The sequence below is a fragment of the Phalacrocorax aristotelis genome, chromosome 2, assembly GCF_949628215.1.
Source record: "Phalacrocorax aristotelis chromosome 2, bGulAri2.1, whole genome shotgun sequence".
Taxonomy (NCBI): domain Eukaryota; kingdom Metazoa; phylum Chordata; class Aves; order Suliformes; family Phalacrocoracidae; genus Phalacrocorax; species Phalacrocorax aristotelis.
In genome coordinates, this window is record NC_134277.1 from 76,669,372 (window position 1) to 76,682,854 (window position 13,483).

Here is a 13,483-nt window from a genome sequence, read left to right on the forward strand (position 1 = left end):
GTGCTCAGTCAGGTCAATGATTATGTATTAGATAGGTGTGGTGTGTTAACTGTCATGTATAAATATCAAAAATGAACTCCAATAGGTGTGCATGCTAGGCAGAGAGATCCCCCAAGCACCTGGCACCAGGTCTTGGTATTTGCCCCTGAGCTGGCAAGTGAATACCTCCTGCTTTGCAGGGCAAGGAGTAACTGTGACTAGGGTGAGCAGAGTCTGCCGAAGAAGAGGATGGTTTGTGATTTGTTGTGTCTAATGAAGAAGAGAAATGGGTGGTCAGCTTTAAAAGTTATTGTTGGTGCTTTTGATCTTAGCACCAGGACACCTGTGGCAGCTGCTGCCTCGGTACCTTCTTCATTAACCTCCACAAAAGCTTTGTGAATAATTTGTGAGATGAAAAGATCCTTCTTCACTGACATCCCTGTGAAATCAGCCTGAACTGGGTCAAAAGCATTTTGTATCCCCATGCTGCTCAAAGCGGATTTAAGGTTGTAATTCTCTTCCAGCTTCAACTTGGGCAGGTAGAGATCCACTTCAGCATTCATCATGTTGGCTGATGTGGTCCATTCAGCCAGTTTCTCATAGGTCAGCTGTCTTTCCACCTGCAATGAGTTGAGGAAGAAAATAGTTGGAATGCAAAGGACAGAGACAAGACATGCACACACCAGTGTCTTAACGCTCGTCAAGAACATGTAAAACAAAGCCCAGCTACCAGCAGTGGGTACAGCTGGAATGTGCACCATATTCATAGGGCATAATCCTGTAAAGTGCTGAGTGACTTATACTACTATTTATTTTCTTAAAGACAGTGAGGTATAGGCCTGAACCCTCAGGTTGTTTGGTTGTTTTTTTTTTCTGGTGTGAAGAATATTGCTTTTTTGCAATGTGTGACTCGATATTCATAGGTGCTTGCTATGTGTGTATATGGATAACTTTCCTCTTAGTAGTGGTAAATAAGTGGAACGCATAAGACCTCAGGTACAAATAAAAAGATATTTGCCCTGATCTATTTCAAATCTGAAACTGATCCTGGCATGGTCATGAGTGGCTGTTGATACCTCTGGGTCAGGGTAGTCAGCACTTAGTTTGAGAAACCTCACCACAAAATACCAGGTGCAAATCTGGACTGCAAATGACATAAAATGAATTAACACAGCCCTCAGGAGAAGAGAACTTTAGGGCATGGTGACTCAGATTTAGTCCTTGCTTTCCTTGTGCTATTCTGCCAATAGAGAAGAGGACACAAAATAGGCTAAGACACTTTTGTGGACATAGGTTTTAGATGTATCCCTAAGTAAAATATTATGCTTGCAATGTTATTAGATGCCCTGAATCCTACTCTGAGAAATCAGTGTTACAGTTTGTAAAACAAAGTATGCACACATCAGAACCTAGTCTACTTTGATTTTGAAGCTTGTTCTTCCTCACTTTTTTCATCTGTTTCTGTTACTGTCTCATAGTTGTATGCAATGCAACAGTTAAGTCAGTGTTACCAGTTCCAGACCAGTACTGTTATCCTTGATGTCATCTGGTAGGAGAACGAACATGCTGAGTTCATTTTCCACATATGGCAGCTCAATGATTTTGAATTTCATTGTTGTTTCATGGAGTATCAAAAATGTATCTCTCAGAAACATCATCTGTACCAGTTTCGTCTTGGTCTGTGAAAAAATTCAGACATAAAAAATAGCATTACTTCATTTCTTAAAACAGGGGACCTATGCTGGAGCAGTCCATTCCTGAAGGACTACTCCCCATGGAAGAGACCCAAGCTGGAGCAGTTCTTGAAGAACTGCAGGCTGTGGGAAGGATCCACACTGGACACAAAGGACTGTATCCCATTGGTGGGACCCCACACTGGACCAGGGGAGAAACATGAGGAGGAAGGAGCTGCATAGACAAAGCATTATGAACTGACCACAACCCTCATTCCCCATTGCCCATCCACCCATGCTGCTTTGGGGATAGGTAGAAGAGTTGGGAGTGAAGTTGAGCCCGGGGAGAAGGGAGGGGTGGGAGGAAGGTGTTTTATATTTGGTCTTGTTTCTCATTATCCTACTCTGATTGATTTGTAATAAATTAAATTAATTTCTCTAAGTCGAGTCTGTTTTGCCCATGATGGTAATTGGTAAATGATCTCCCTGTCTTTAACTCTATGCATGAACTTTTCATCCTATTTTTCTCCCACCTTGTCCTGTTGAGAAGGGGGAGTGATACAGTGGCTTGGTGGGCACGTGGCAGCCAGCCAAGCTCAGCCCACCAGAACTCTGTGCCATGATAGATCCTAAAATTGCACATGTGGCGTAGTAGGTTTCAGATACATAGTCACATCGACACAATTGCTGTTCATTGCCTGACATACAAAATGTATTTGCACTCGTAATCTATGTCAAACAAAATACATGCTTCCTTTTTCAAATAATTTTGCTCTCCTTTGACACAGTCCAAAAACATGCAGTCAGCTAGTGTGAATCGTCAGCACACGATCGTTTAAATACTGTTAGCTCAATATCATGCCCTCAGTGTATACTGAATTCATCATCCTCACTCACTGGGCTAAAATGACAAAGACCCATGAAAATGTCCTCTGAGGTTTTACAGAACACCCAGAGTCTGTGAGAGAAGAACAGTTCATTCTGTTTCCTTGAACTCAGGGTATAGACTGTGTCTCAAAAGCAGAAAAGAGACCTAGGTGTGTAAGATTGCGCTCAAAAGCAGCTCGGTCCCTTTTGAAAATGGCGCCCTGCTACTTACGGATATTGCCTCTTGTCCTTGAGCTACTAAACCACAGTGTTCTGAAGTGTTTTGGTACTGAAGAGCTATTAAGTGAAAATCGTATTCTCATGGATATGCATAAGTAAGATAATGCTGACTTATTTTCTCAATTGCCGTTCTCCCTGAGTTGGCACCGCGTGCCCAGCTATAAGTAGTGTTGCAGTGGCATACAAAATGCAGGTGAAATATTTAGTTTTCTTGCTCTTCAGTAACAGACGTATTGACATATGACAATAGGCATATAGACAAGGAATTTACCTTGCTCAGTCTGAAGGGCATCTCAGAAGTATTTTTCTCCAGAAATTTCTTTTCCCAGTTTCCTTTGAAATAAATGGCATTTACTAAGACCAATACAGTGTGAGAATTGAGAGATCCTGCAGGCAGCAGATTCTGGATTTTCCCTTTAAAAACAGAAAATAGGGCTTATTCCAGTGTGACTGTGTAACTCGCCAATTTTAATTGTGCCTTTTTTGTGCCTACCTATCTAGCGAAAATGTTTGCATTTAGGAGATTTTTTTAGTGTATATTTTTCATGGTATACATATGGTAAAAATGGCTTTTAAAGTACTTTTTAAAAATATATTTATTGCAATTTCAGTATTAAATAGCATTGGAAAATGGGTAAAGTGGGATAGCTTGGACATTTGTGAAATTGGTTGCAAGCAGCTGAAGAATGCAGAAGTAAAACCTTTGCTAATCAGAGTGGAGCCACAGAAAGAAGCCATCAGAGTGGTACTTACTCTCAGTTTCATTTTCAACCCATGAGTTAATCTGCTCTCTGGCTTGTTCCGCAGCTGTCTTAAAGTTTACAGCTTGAGGCTTTGCATTGTAATAGCTTGTAATGAGCTGTAAGAATGTCTGAAAAATAGAATTGGTAAATGTATGCTTATTTAGTTAAATCGGAGTTATAAAAATGTTAGAAATAATGACTTCAACAGATTATAGAATCTGCTGATACATAATTGAAGAAAATATAACTTGTTGGAAACGCGATAACCCTTAAAATAAGGTCGGATACATTCTATGCTAAATACTAAGTAAGGACTGATCAAACTTCAGTCTCAAGGAAACTGATACTTCAGATTTTTGTGTTTGAAATCCAAAGTGCAAATTCGTAATTTTCAAATATCCCATGAAACAAACATTCTTCACAAGTTTATATTTTATATCGTTTATGTGACATTTTATATCATTTAAATACTTTTTTTTCCTGCTTTATGATGTAGAGTTCAGTACAAGAGGGAAGAATAGTCTCATATAAAGTTGAAACAAGGCTTTTAGTTTGCTTCAGAGGCGAGGAACCTGCCAAGAGTTTATGACGACAATAGAGGATCAGGTATAAAGGGAATGTTCTGGTACATGAGATTATGGAGAAAATGAGCAATAAGTGTTCAGAAGGGCAAATTACTAATTACTCAGGAGATCAAAACAAACCCCAAGATCAAAGAACTGTAATCTCCTTCAAAACCAGCTTCCAAGAAATTGTGAGATGATTAATACAGTGTCAGTTTTTAAAAATATTTCAAAGACACAAGTAATTACAAACTCATGAGTCTGTACGGGGCAAATGAATAGAATAGGTGTAGTGGGCGTATATGGATAAACATGACATATTGGAGGAGTGTCAAGAGCACTTTGTAATAGGAAGTCCTAAATCACAAACCTGTTGGGAGTTTTTTGAAGGTGTCAGGAAGCATGTGAGTAAGAAGGTTGAGCCATTACAGTCTGTTTGAATTACCAGAAGGCATGTTGTAAGACTTTTCACCAAAGGCCCTGCATCCATGGGACTGCAGAGACAGGTCTTGTTTGTTTAAACAAGTGGAAACCAAGAGTAGGAGGAAATAGTCTTCACAGTGAAGGGTTATTACTACTGGACTACCACAGGAATATGTGCTGGGATCTGTGCTAATATATTTCTTCTATAAAATACAGGTCTAAATATTTACATTAAAATATATACATTAAAATACATACATTAAAACATTTATGAATGATCCAGTGAAGGGTACACTACAGAGAGGGATTATTACTGTTCAGGAATGAGGTGTTGAAGCTATAATGGACAGCTGCATGAAAAAAATATGCCCAATAGTGGCCAAAAAGGCAAATACAATGTTAAGAGTTACAAAGAAAGGAGTAGGGAACAAAGAAGCGAATATCAGAATACAACTGTATAAAGCTATGGTGTGGCCATTGTCTGAGTTCTCTATGCAGCTCTGGCCTCCCCAGTCTCAGAAACGCTAGAGTACAAAAGATACAGAGACAGGGGAGGAGGATGACCAGAGGTATGAAGAAGCATCCTTTGGAGGAAAAATGAACCAATAACGATGCCAACAGGTAGCAGGCTCAAAAAACACAGGCACTTCCTACAGTGTATAGTTCAGCTGTGGAACTCCTGGTGGTGAGGGTTGTGGTAGATTCAAAAGGCAAGTCTGCAAATTCATGAAAGAACAGCTCATCAAGGTCTGTTAGTAGACATGCTGTCTGGTACAGGAAGTCCCTGAGCTGCAGATTGCTTGGTGACCAGAGAATATTCTGGAGAAGCATCACTACACAGTGTGCCTTGTTCCCGTACACTTCCTAAACTCTTGACCGCTGTTGGAGACAAATGGACCTCTTGCCTGTGGAAGGCTAGCCCCGTATGGCTGTCCTCATGTTCTCCCTGAAACCACAGCGCTCTCATTTGGAAAATTTTTATCATCTCTGTTGACAATACCTCTTAATGTCCAAATATTCATAAGTAAAAATGTTCAACTCACAGGCAGTAATGGGTAGGTCTTTTCCTCATACAGTCGGTTGGCACTCTTCAGCAAGTAGGTGCTTCTGGGTTTGTTGATGGTAAACAGGAGTTCTTTGAAGCCAGAGTGAATGTTTTGAGCTCTCTTGTGCTCAGGATCCTTGGAGAGAGACACCAATTAATATGGAATAATTCTTTTCTGTCTGAAGCATCTGTTGTGGTAATTTAAAGTGCACAGCTTGTTTGTTTTTTTTTTAATTAAAAAGGAATTTCAGGGGATGGAGCTCTTTTTTGAGTATGTTGTATGTTTGCAGCAGTTTGTATAACTGGAGAAATTGTTTTCTCTCTGTAGGGCGATGATCTGTTTCTGCGGTGCTGTGTACACCTTTGGGGACATCAGCTGATGGTGTACCCAGGAAGTTGAATCTCCTCATTTCAGTCATAGTCAGGCCTAATTTTCAGTGTCACAGGCACCCATCAAGCCAGCCTTGTGCCTTTTGAGGGGGTGCTCTGTTCTGGCAGACGCTAATGTCAGGGCACGGACTTACCAACTACTCATATTTCCTCTGTTTCACATGAATTTTGCTGTTGCTGTTTGGATTTTGGAGGGAGCTTGTCCTGGATATCAGTGTTCATGGTTTTAGGGAGCATGAGCTTGCTTGCCAGCTGTTGCTTCGCTAACGGAGGAATAAGCTGCTACCTGTCAGCTGCTCTCCTCCAGTTGCTTGGGTGCAGACTCCTCCTCTATGGCATATACCATGCCCTGCACATGAGACATTGGGAGTCTGTGCCACTGACTCATAGTGACTTGTCATAAAGTTGGTCACGCAGCATTCCTTGCTCTGGTCTTTTCGCAATCATGCTGAGGCACAGGCTGCTAGGAGGGACACCTGGGAAAGAATTTGGTAGCCAAAGGACACAAGATAATAGAGGCTGGTCTTTGCAAGGGGATGGGAACAGATCAAAGAGGTAATGGAGGGAAATGCCTGAAAGACCAGATTACGCAGACTTTGCTACAACTCAGAAAGTCAGTGAGTTGCTAAAATGAATGTGGATGTAATGATTCATCTTGAAGATTCATCCCCTGCCACCTGGTGAGAGAATAATATAATCTTCTCCCTCCTTTTATTTCCAGTTTGTCTAATCTAGTTTATTTGAGCTTTCTTTTCATTTCTATGCTAAAGAAACATGGCTTGTTTGAGTTTACAAGCCTTTTGGTGCTTAGGGATTTAATTTGATGAAAAAGATCTGGCCAGTTTCTCCTGGTGGCAAGTCTCTGAGGAGCTGATGAACAAGGGTGAAACAACATGCATTAACTTAAAGGGGAATTGTATTTGTCTGATGTGTCCATGCATGAAAAAGGTGTAAGGGAGTTTATTGGGTAGGGCTGGAGTCAGGTGTGAACGCAGTAGTTGTTCTTCACTATAGAAAAAATCCCTTGAAGATCGTAAGAGAGGGAATTGTCCTAAGCACATTAGGACAACTGATTAGTTCGTATTGCCATAGACCAGCTAAAACCAAGTAACACAGTATTAGGGCCAATCAAAATGCTGTTAGTGTCTCCATTCTGCTTTTGAAGGCCTTAGTTCACGATTTTTATGGTAAGGCTATCTGCTTGTTTGCTTTTTCTCTTTCTACATCTAGTTCTTACTGAAGTGAGGCAGTAGATATAGACTGAAGACAAGTACATGCTAGAAGACTGAAGCAGTAGTTGTGATGAACTATCCCTTTCTCAGAGACTTTTCCTCTGAGTCTTTTATTATAATAAATACCATCTTTTTTTTCTTTGGTCTCCCCAGAGAAGGCCTCATTGTCTCAGACGAACCTTCTTCTCCTGCAGTCTGGTTAAAATGAAGAACCTGTGATGATAATAAATGTTCGTAAAGATAGGTTGTTTTTTGAAGATAAATGTGCCCAAGTGTTATGTAATTACATTAGTTTTCTATGGTAATTCACCAGTCATGCCCAGAGACAGTCTATTAAAAGTTACTGAGGACAAGACCTTACTCTTGATTTCGTCTCTATAACTGTATCACTATTATATAGATTTTAGTCACATTTACTGCTTAATAATAGGTCAATATTATGGCTCAAATACGCATTTATTTAGACAAATGTCAGTTCATGCTTGGCTACATGGAGTTTATTTTCAGATGACCAAGCACAACAAAGAGCATAGTGCACTTCAGAGTCTTACTACTGGGACAGAAATGTAAAATTATACATTTAATGTGTTTAAGTAAATGCATATAACCTAAAAGAGTATAAGACTGAAAAGTTCTACTAAAGCAGGTATAAGTGAAATCATATTTTCAGTAGTAGTATGTCTCCATTATTCATGGGAGAATTACCTTATTTATGGGCTAACTATGCCACAAGCAAAGATATTTGTACTGCTCCTTTGCAACCCAACATGTGCTCAGGAGGGCTTACTAACTTTGGTATGCAGTATAAGAAAACAGATACGCTGCTTGCAGAACCAGCTGGGGTCTAGAAGCAGTGATTTTATCTCTGGCGCTCCTTTTTTTTTAGATTTTCTTAGCTCCATATTAATTTTGCTAATAAAGCTGTCTCTTTATTACTATTTAAGCACTATATCAGGTGAATTATTCTGTTCAAAAGGCAATTGAAATAGAAGGTAGATTTCCAAGCAAGACCAGTAGTAGTCTCTAATGTCAATAACTTCTATCTGGCAGACCATCTGCAATGCTTTGGGAACTGTATGTCTAAGCTAAGTGTAGGGGTAATGCAGAGCAGGGAGATCTTGGAAATAAAGTGGAAGAACAGTGACCCGCAGGACTGCTGGTGCTGTAACTGGTTATTTCCTGTACCCAACATTATGGCAGGTCACTGTTCTCCCATGTTGTTCCTTTCTGTTCCCCATAGGCAGAAGAATAATGCAATTTAAGTGGGAACCTCCTGTAAGGTGATGTACTGCTAATTTCAGAGCTTACCTCAGCCATCTGGGTTGCAGTGTCACCTTTTGCCCCCAGGTAGACCATGACAAGAGCAGTTGCAATACTCCAAGGGGAAAAGAAAATGTTTTGGCCTTTGGAAGTTTCGTTCAGTGTTTTGTAAAGGTCCAGAGTGAAGCTGTTGGTTGACACTGACAGAGACTCCATTGATACAGCCTGAGACAGATGAGTGTCAGAGAGGTGATGAGTGCTGCTGCACTTTTAAAAAACAGAAAGCTGCTAGTGGGAGATTCCGTGCACCCTTTCAAATACAGTGTGAGGGTGTCCCTGTAATGGGTAAAATACTGCACAGAAACCAAGTACAATTGGCTAGTAGGTCTCTTTAAGACCTGCATAATTTTTCCCGTCTCCATCACTCCTCAATGTCCTCAGCTCTTTTACTGGTTCTTCACCAGATGAGCACAATTTTAGCTAGACATGTTTTCGCAGACCAACTTTGTTTCAAAAGCCCTTTTGCTTAAGTTTCACAGAATTATTCTTTGATTCTGAGGGAGAGAAACAGAATATTTTCTCACTGTGCTGCTTTGAGCCTTCTTCTATTTCTTTAAACTTCCTGTGCTATTATTTTCTGCTGAAGAAAACATGGTAAATTCATGCAATTCACTATGTATATCTTGAAGGCTACTAGAGATCTGCAGATTTTTATATGTACTTGGTGTAGGTAAACCCACATTTGGAAGCTGTAGCTGAATTTGTTAATTACTGTTTTTCAGGTAAACTCTTGTATCTTACATACAACCCCAAACAGTTCCTTTTTTAAACAACAGATTTTCCCTGGTTTTCTGCTGGCTTATCAGAACCTGCTGATATTCCATCCTTGTTCTGCTTCTTTTTCCAAGTATGATTTTACAGGACAAAACCAAAGCAAATGAAAAAACCAACCCCAAGATTAAACTGATTTTCAGTACATGGATCCAGAATAAACCTGTGCATCTTATTAGCATATTTTAGGTCAATCTAATACTGTTGACAAATATTAGGATAAATTCAGAGATTTCCATTGTCTTCACCAGTATAAGAACTACTAAAACATGTACTAAAGCCAGTGTAAGATGGCATCAGGTGAAAGGTTAAACATTCAATCAACAAAGCAACTGGACATTTAAATCTACCTTCACCTACAATTTACATGCTTAAACCAAAAACTGCAGTCCTCAAAGCCAGCTTCCATGCAGTGTTAGAGATGCTCAGAGCCTCCAGGATCCTTGAGTTCTGATTTCAAAGCTTTCTAGGGCTCCACAACTTTTTTTAAGCATTCTCGTGAGTGCTTTAGAGTTGAATACCCTGCAGCTTAGCTCATGTCTAAGCATTTTCAGGACTTTCAAATCAGATATCTCTTAGTGCTGTGCCTGGAGATGCTGATACTCCCAGAGCATATCTAGGGAACAGGGCTGAGATGAACGTTTTTGCCTAAAGAGTTTCAGAACAACATCTCCATCTCCTGTTCCTAGAGAGTACCTGAATTGACTCTGCATGGAGCAGTCAAGCATTTCTCAGGCTTGAGAGGGAGAACATGTATGTGTTTCTGTGAGGTTCGCTGGTCTACTATCCGCTTCAGTCATCTGGGAAAGGAAACGTCTGGATGCCTGATCCAGTAGTTATTTGATATTAATAAAGCAGAGGCTTGAACCAGTACATGCTATGCCAAGCATCCAAAAATACTGTGCTACAGAGTCATGCTGTCTTGTGTGTTCAATTCCAGGATCAGTAGGAGTGTATTCTTTCCTGCAGCCTGTTCTCAGTCCTCTGATCCTAAATTGACTGGTAGCCTGGTGATCAAGGCACCCTTCCTACAGGTGAGGAAACTTTCTGCCTTCCCAGGCTGTATAGGTTTTGCCCAACCTGGGGTTGCGTTGTGACCACTGTGCCTTGGCACAGGGTTTTCCTAAGGGCTACACTTTGTACTAAAAAATGAGCCCTCCCTTCCCCTGCATGACTTTTAGGCCATCATTTAACTGCTCAGTTCCAAAGAATTTACTCTGAATTTTTAAGACCTCCAAAGTTAAGCTGGTTATTTTGATATGAATATTTACACTACCTGAAATCCTGAGGGAGAGAAGAGTTAAGATCTGTCTTCAGGCAGGATCTGTGGCGGTCTGTGAGGCAATGAATACTTTTGGAAATGTGGAAATATTTGCACCTCCCTTTTCTTCCCTACATCCTCTTCTTGTATTAATGTGTGTGTTCCCTCATTCATTCCTACTTCTACTCTCTGTCACTTGCTTTCAGAACTGAGAAAGAGACCTTCTCAATTTAAGGCCACTGTTAGTGGGTGTATGTCCTGAAACATGAAGGCCAGTATGCCTTTTCCCACAGGCGTCCTCCACAACTTTGGCGTTTGGCCTGCAAAAATGTAGGAATTGCAGAAAAGAATTCAACCACCTTGCATTGGCAAGGGACATGTTGAAATAATTTTACATCTTCCTTCTATTTTTACCCTACAGACTGGGGAAATGAATAGAAACTAATCTCAGAGATATGACTAAAAGGGAATATTGAAATAAGTATCAGTATAAAGAGTACAACTCCATATTTTGAACTAGAATTATATTTTTGGCCTCATATTCACTTCAAATCTGACTGGTACACATGCCATACAAGGTTTCAAGAGTGATATATGTACCTCTCTTTTTTCACACCGTTTATTTTTAAGTGCATGCAGTTTTTGTACCTGGAATATCCATCTCATTTTCTGGCTTCAGAAATGTATTAGGCACTGTTGTGTTTAGTTATATGCTTAAGAAATGTTTGTTATGAACCTGAAACTGCTGTTGTCTATTTTTTAGCTAAATGAATAGGAGAAAGGAAAAAAACCAGAACAACTGTTAGTGGTACTAGAGGCTAACAAAGATTGGCCAAAAATACAGGAAAATTAAGAAAGGGTACCCAAACTATGTAGACATTCTTTGTGGTATATTCCAGCTGCTGCAAGATCCTGTTTATTAAGAGAGAGTGGAGTTTCAAAGGGGACCAGATTGGCCAAAGAAGATGTGCTCTTGGTTTTGCTGTGCCAGATGGAAATAGTGAGAGGAAATGGTGAATTGCTGCAACCAGAATGGTAGAAACACGGTTTCACAGCATCACAATACCTGACTTCTTGACCTCAAGTGGGCTGACCTCTGACAAATGGTCATAAAAAGTCCTTTGATAAAATCAATCATTTTCCTCTGGAATACTGTTGAAGTCATTTTGACCTTTTTGGAAGCCATCTTTCATCCCCATCTTGCTCAGCATGGATATGAGGTTGTATCTTTTTGCCTGTTTGTTGTGCTTGCATACCTGTACTCTGTAAATGGTTCACTCTGAGTGGGCCATTTGGGCATTTCCTGAAGATCAGTTCTCCTTCAGTTGCATCTAGTAAAAAGCAGCACAATTTACAATCAGTGCTAGGCTAAGTCCAATTACAGATTTTTATTTTGCAGGAAATCCCATTCAGCTATGTCCCCCAGGAAGAAAATGAGACCAAGTATCACATCTGTTGCAACAGAACTGTGAAGGATTGGGCTATAATAACATTTTAAAAGGGATTTTCTTGTGCCTGTTACTGATGGCAAAATAAAACCTTTCAAAATGTGGGTGCATTTGCATTTCAGTTCTAAAGCAGGGGGGTTTTATGTGTCCTTGTCTTGAATACTAACACTACACCATCACTGTAAACTTTCTTGTCTTTATTATTGTGTGCTGCATCTGCCATTTCTGCTTGTCATGAGGTCAGTCTAGCGCAGAGGTGCCAGGGATTATTTTATTAAGCTGAGATTTGCGCTGGTAGAGGAAAGCCCCATCTTTCATTGTAGCATAACCTGAAAGCATGTTAATATACTGTATTCTGACAGACGTGGAATCACTAAGTAACAAGCAGTCGATGCTCACAATGTCTTTGTATTGCAGCTTATCTCAGCAGTATCCTGTAGATACTCCTTTCTTTAGTTTTCAAAGTCCCGGAACCTTTTCAGGAGAAATTTGTGGAACCAAAATTACAAATTTTGATGAGACAGAACAAACCCAGGGCTTCTTGAAAGCAGTTATTTGGAAATGCAGTCATGTAGCACCTATTACTTGGCTACCTTGGAGTGTTTTAGAACGGTGTTTAAATAGCATTTTCCTCAGTATGGAAGAATAAAATGAAACTATGTTTCAAAAGCATCAATCCACCCCTAGTGACAGACGGGAGAGAAAGGACAGTGTTTGGGAAAGCCCTTCCTGAGAGAGCATTGGAACACCATGACCTACCTTCATGGTATAGGATCTGCTTTTCCCCAGATCTGTCTTCTCTTCCTTGCCCCCATCCAAGCCTGTTGCTGGTCAGCCTGTTAGGCACAGGACCCCCCAGCCCTTCAGCACGCATGGTTAGCACATTGCAGTGGAAATGCCAATAACCAGTTGACACTTTTAAGCAGGTAATTTGTAGTGGGTTGGTTGATTTCAAAGTTGAGTGCATTAAACCCAGGATGTATATTGCCCGATTTGCCAATTTCTGTCTTGGAGAAAAGGAGGAAAAAGTAACTCATCTGCTTTGTGTTAAATAGTTCAAAATTTCTAATTTCTTCCTCCATGCAGCTGCATGTAAACTATTTCTATTGAGCTGATCTGTTACCTGTATTGCAGCACAAGAGGTGTTCTAAACCAGGCAGCTATCGAAAGAATCTCTTGAAAGTATTAAAAGTTGCAGACATGGCATAGGCACTGTAAGAGTGTTAGAATGCAGGTGGAAGGAGCCTGAACTATGTAAAACATTTAAGGGTTACTAAGTGGAGATTGTGAAACTAAGAATACCCAGAGAGTGAGAGACAGAATGTAATTGTTAAACAGTGCATGAAGATTTGGCTGTGTGACTCCTTTCATTTATGAGAATTGAGTGTGTGGAAAGTTTGCCCCTAAATTTTGTCATCTTGCTCCTAATGTTAATATTCTGTAAGATTTTTAATGTTGCAGTAATGGCAGTAAATTCATAACCTTGAAGTAAGAGGGTTAAATGAATGTGGGCTCAAACTCTCAAATG

At 40.2% G+C, this 13,483-nt stretch overlaps 1 protein-coding gene across 1 annotated transcript; it reads right to left on the minus strand.

Annotated features, from left to right (window-relative positions):
- Positions 1 to 9: 9 nt before the first annotated feature.
- Positions 10 to 8,640, minus strand: LOC142053077 (heterochromatin-associated protein MENT-like). The gene is made up of 7 exons (XM_075084172.1): positions 8,464 to 8,640; positions 7,282 to 7,368; positions 5,532 to 5,669; positions 3,513 to 3,630; positions 3,031 to 3,173; positions 1,491 to 1,658; positions 10 to 599 (listed from the first exon to the last, which is right to left on the minus strand). The coding sequence occupies exons 1-7, from the start codon at positions 8,629 to 8,631 to the stop codon at positions 198 to 200; spliced, it is 1,224 nt and encodes a 407-aa protein (XP_074940273.1). The 5' UTR covers positions 8,632 to 8,640; the 3' UTR covers positions 10 to 197.
- Positions 8,641 to 13,483: the final 4,843 nt, after the last annotated feature.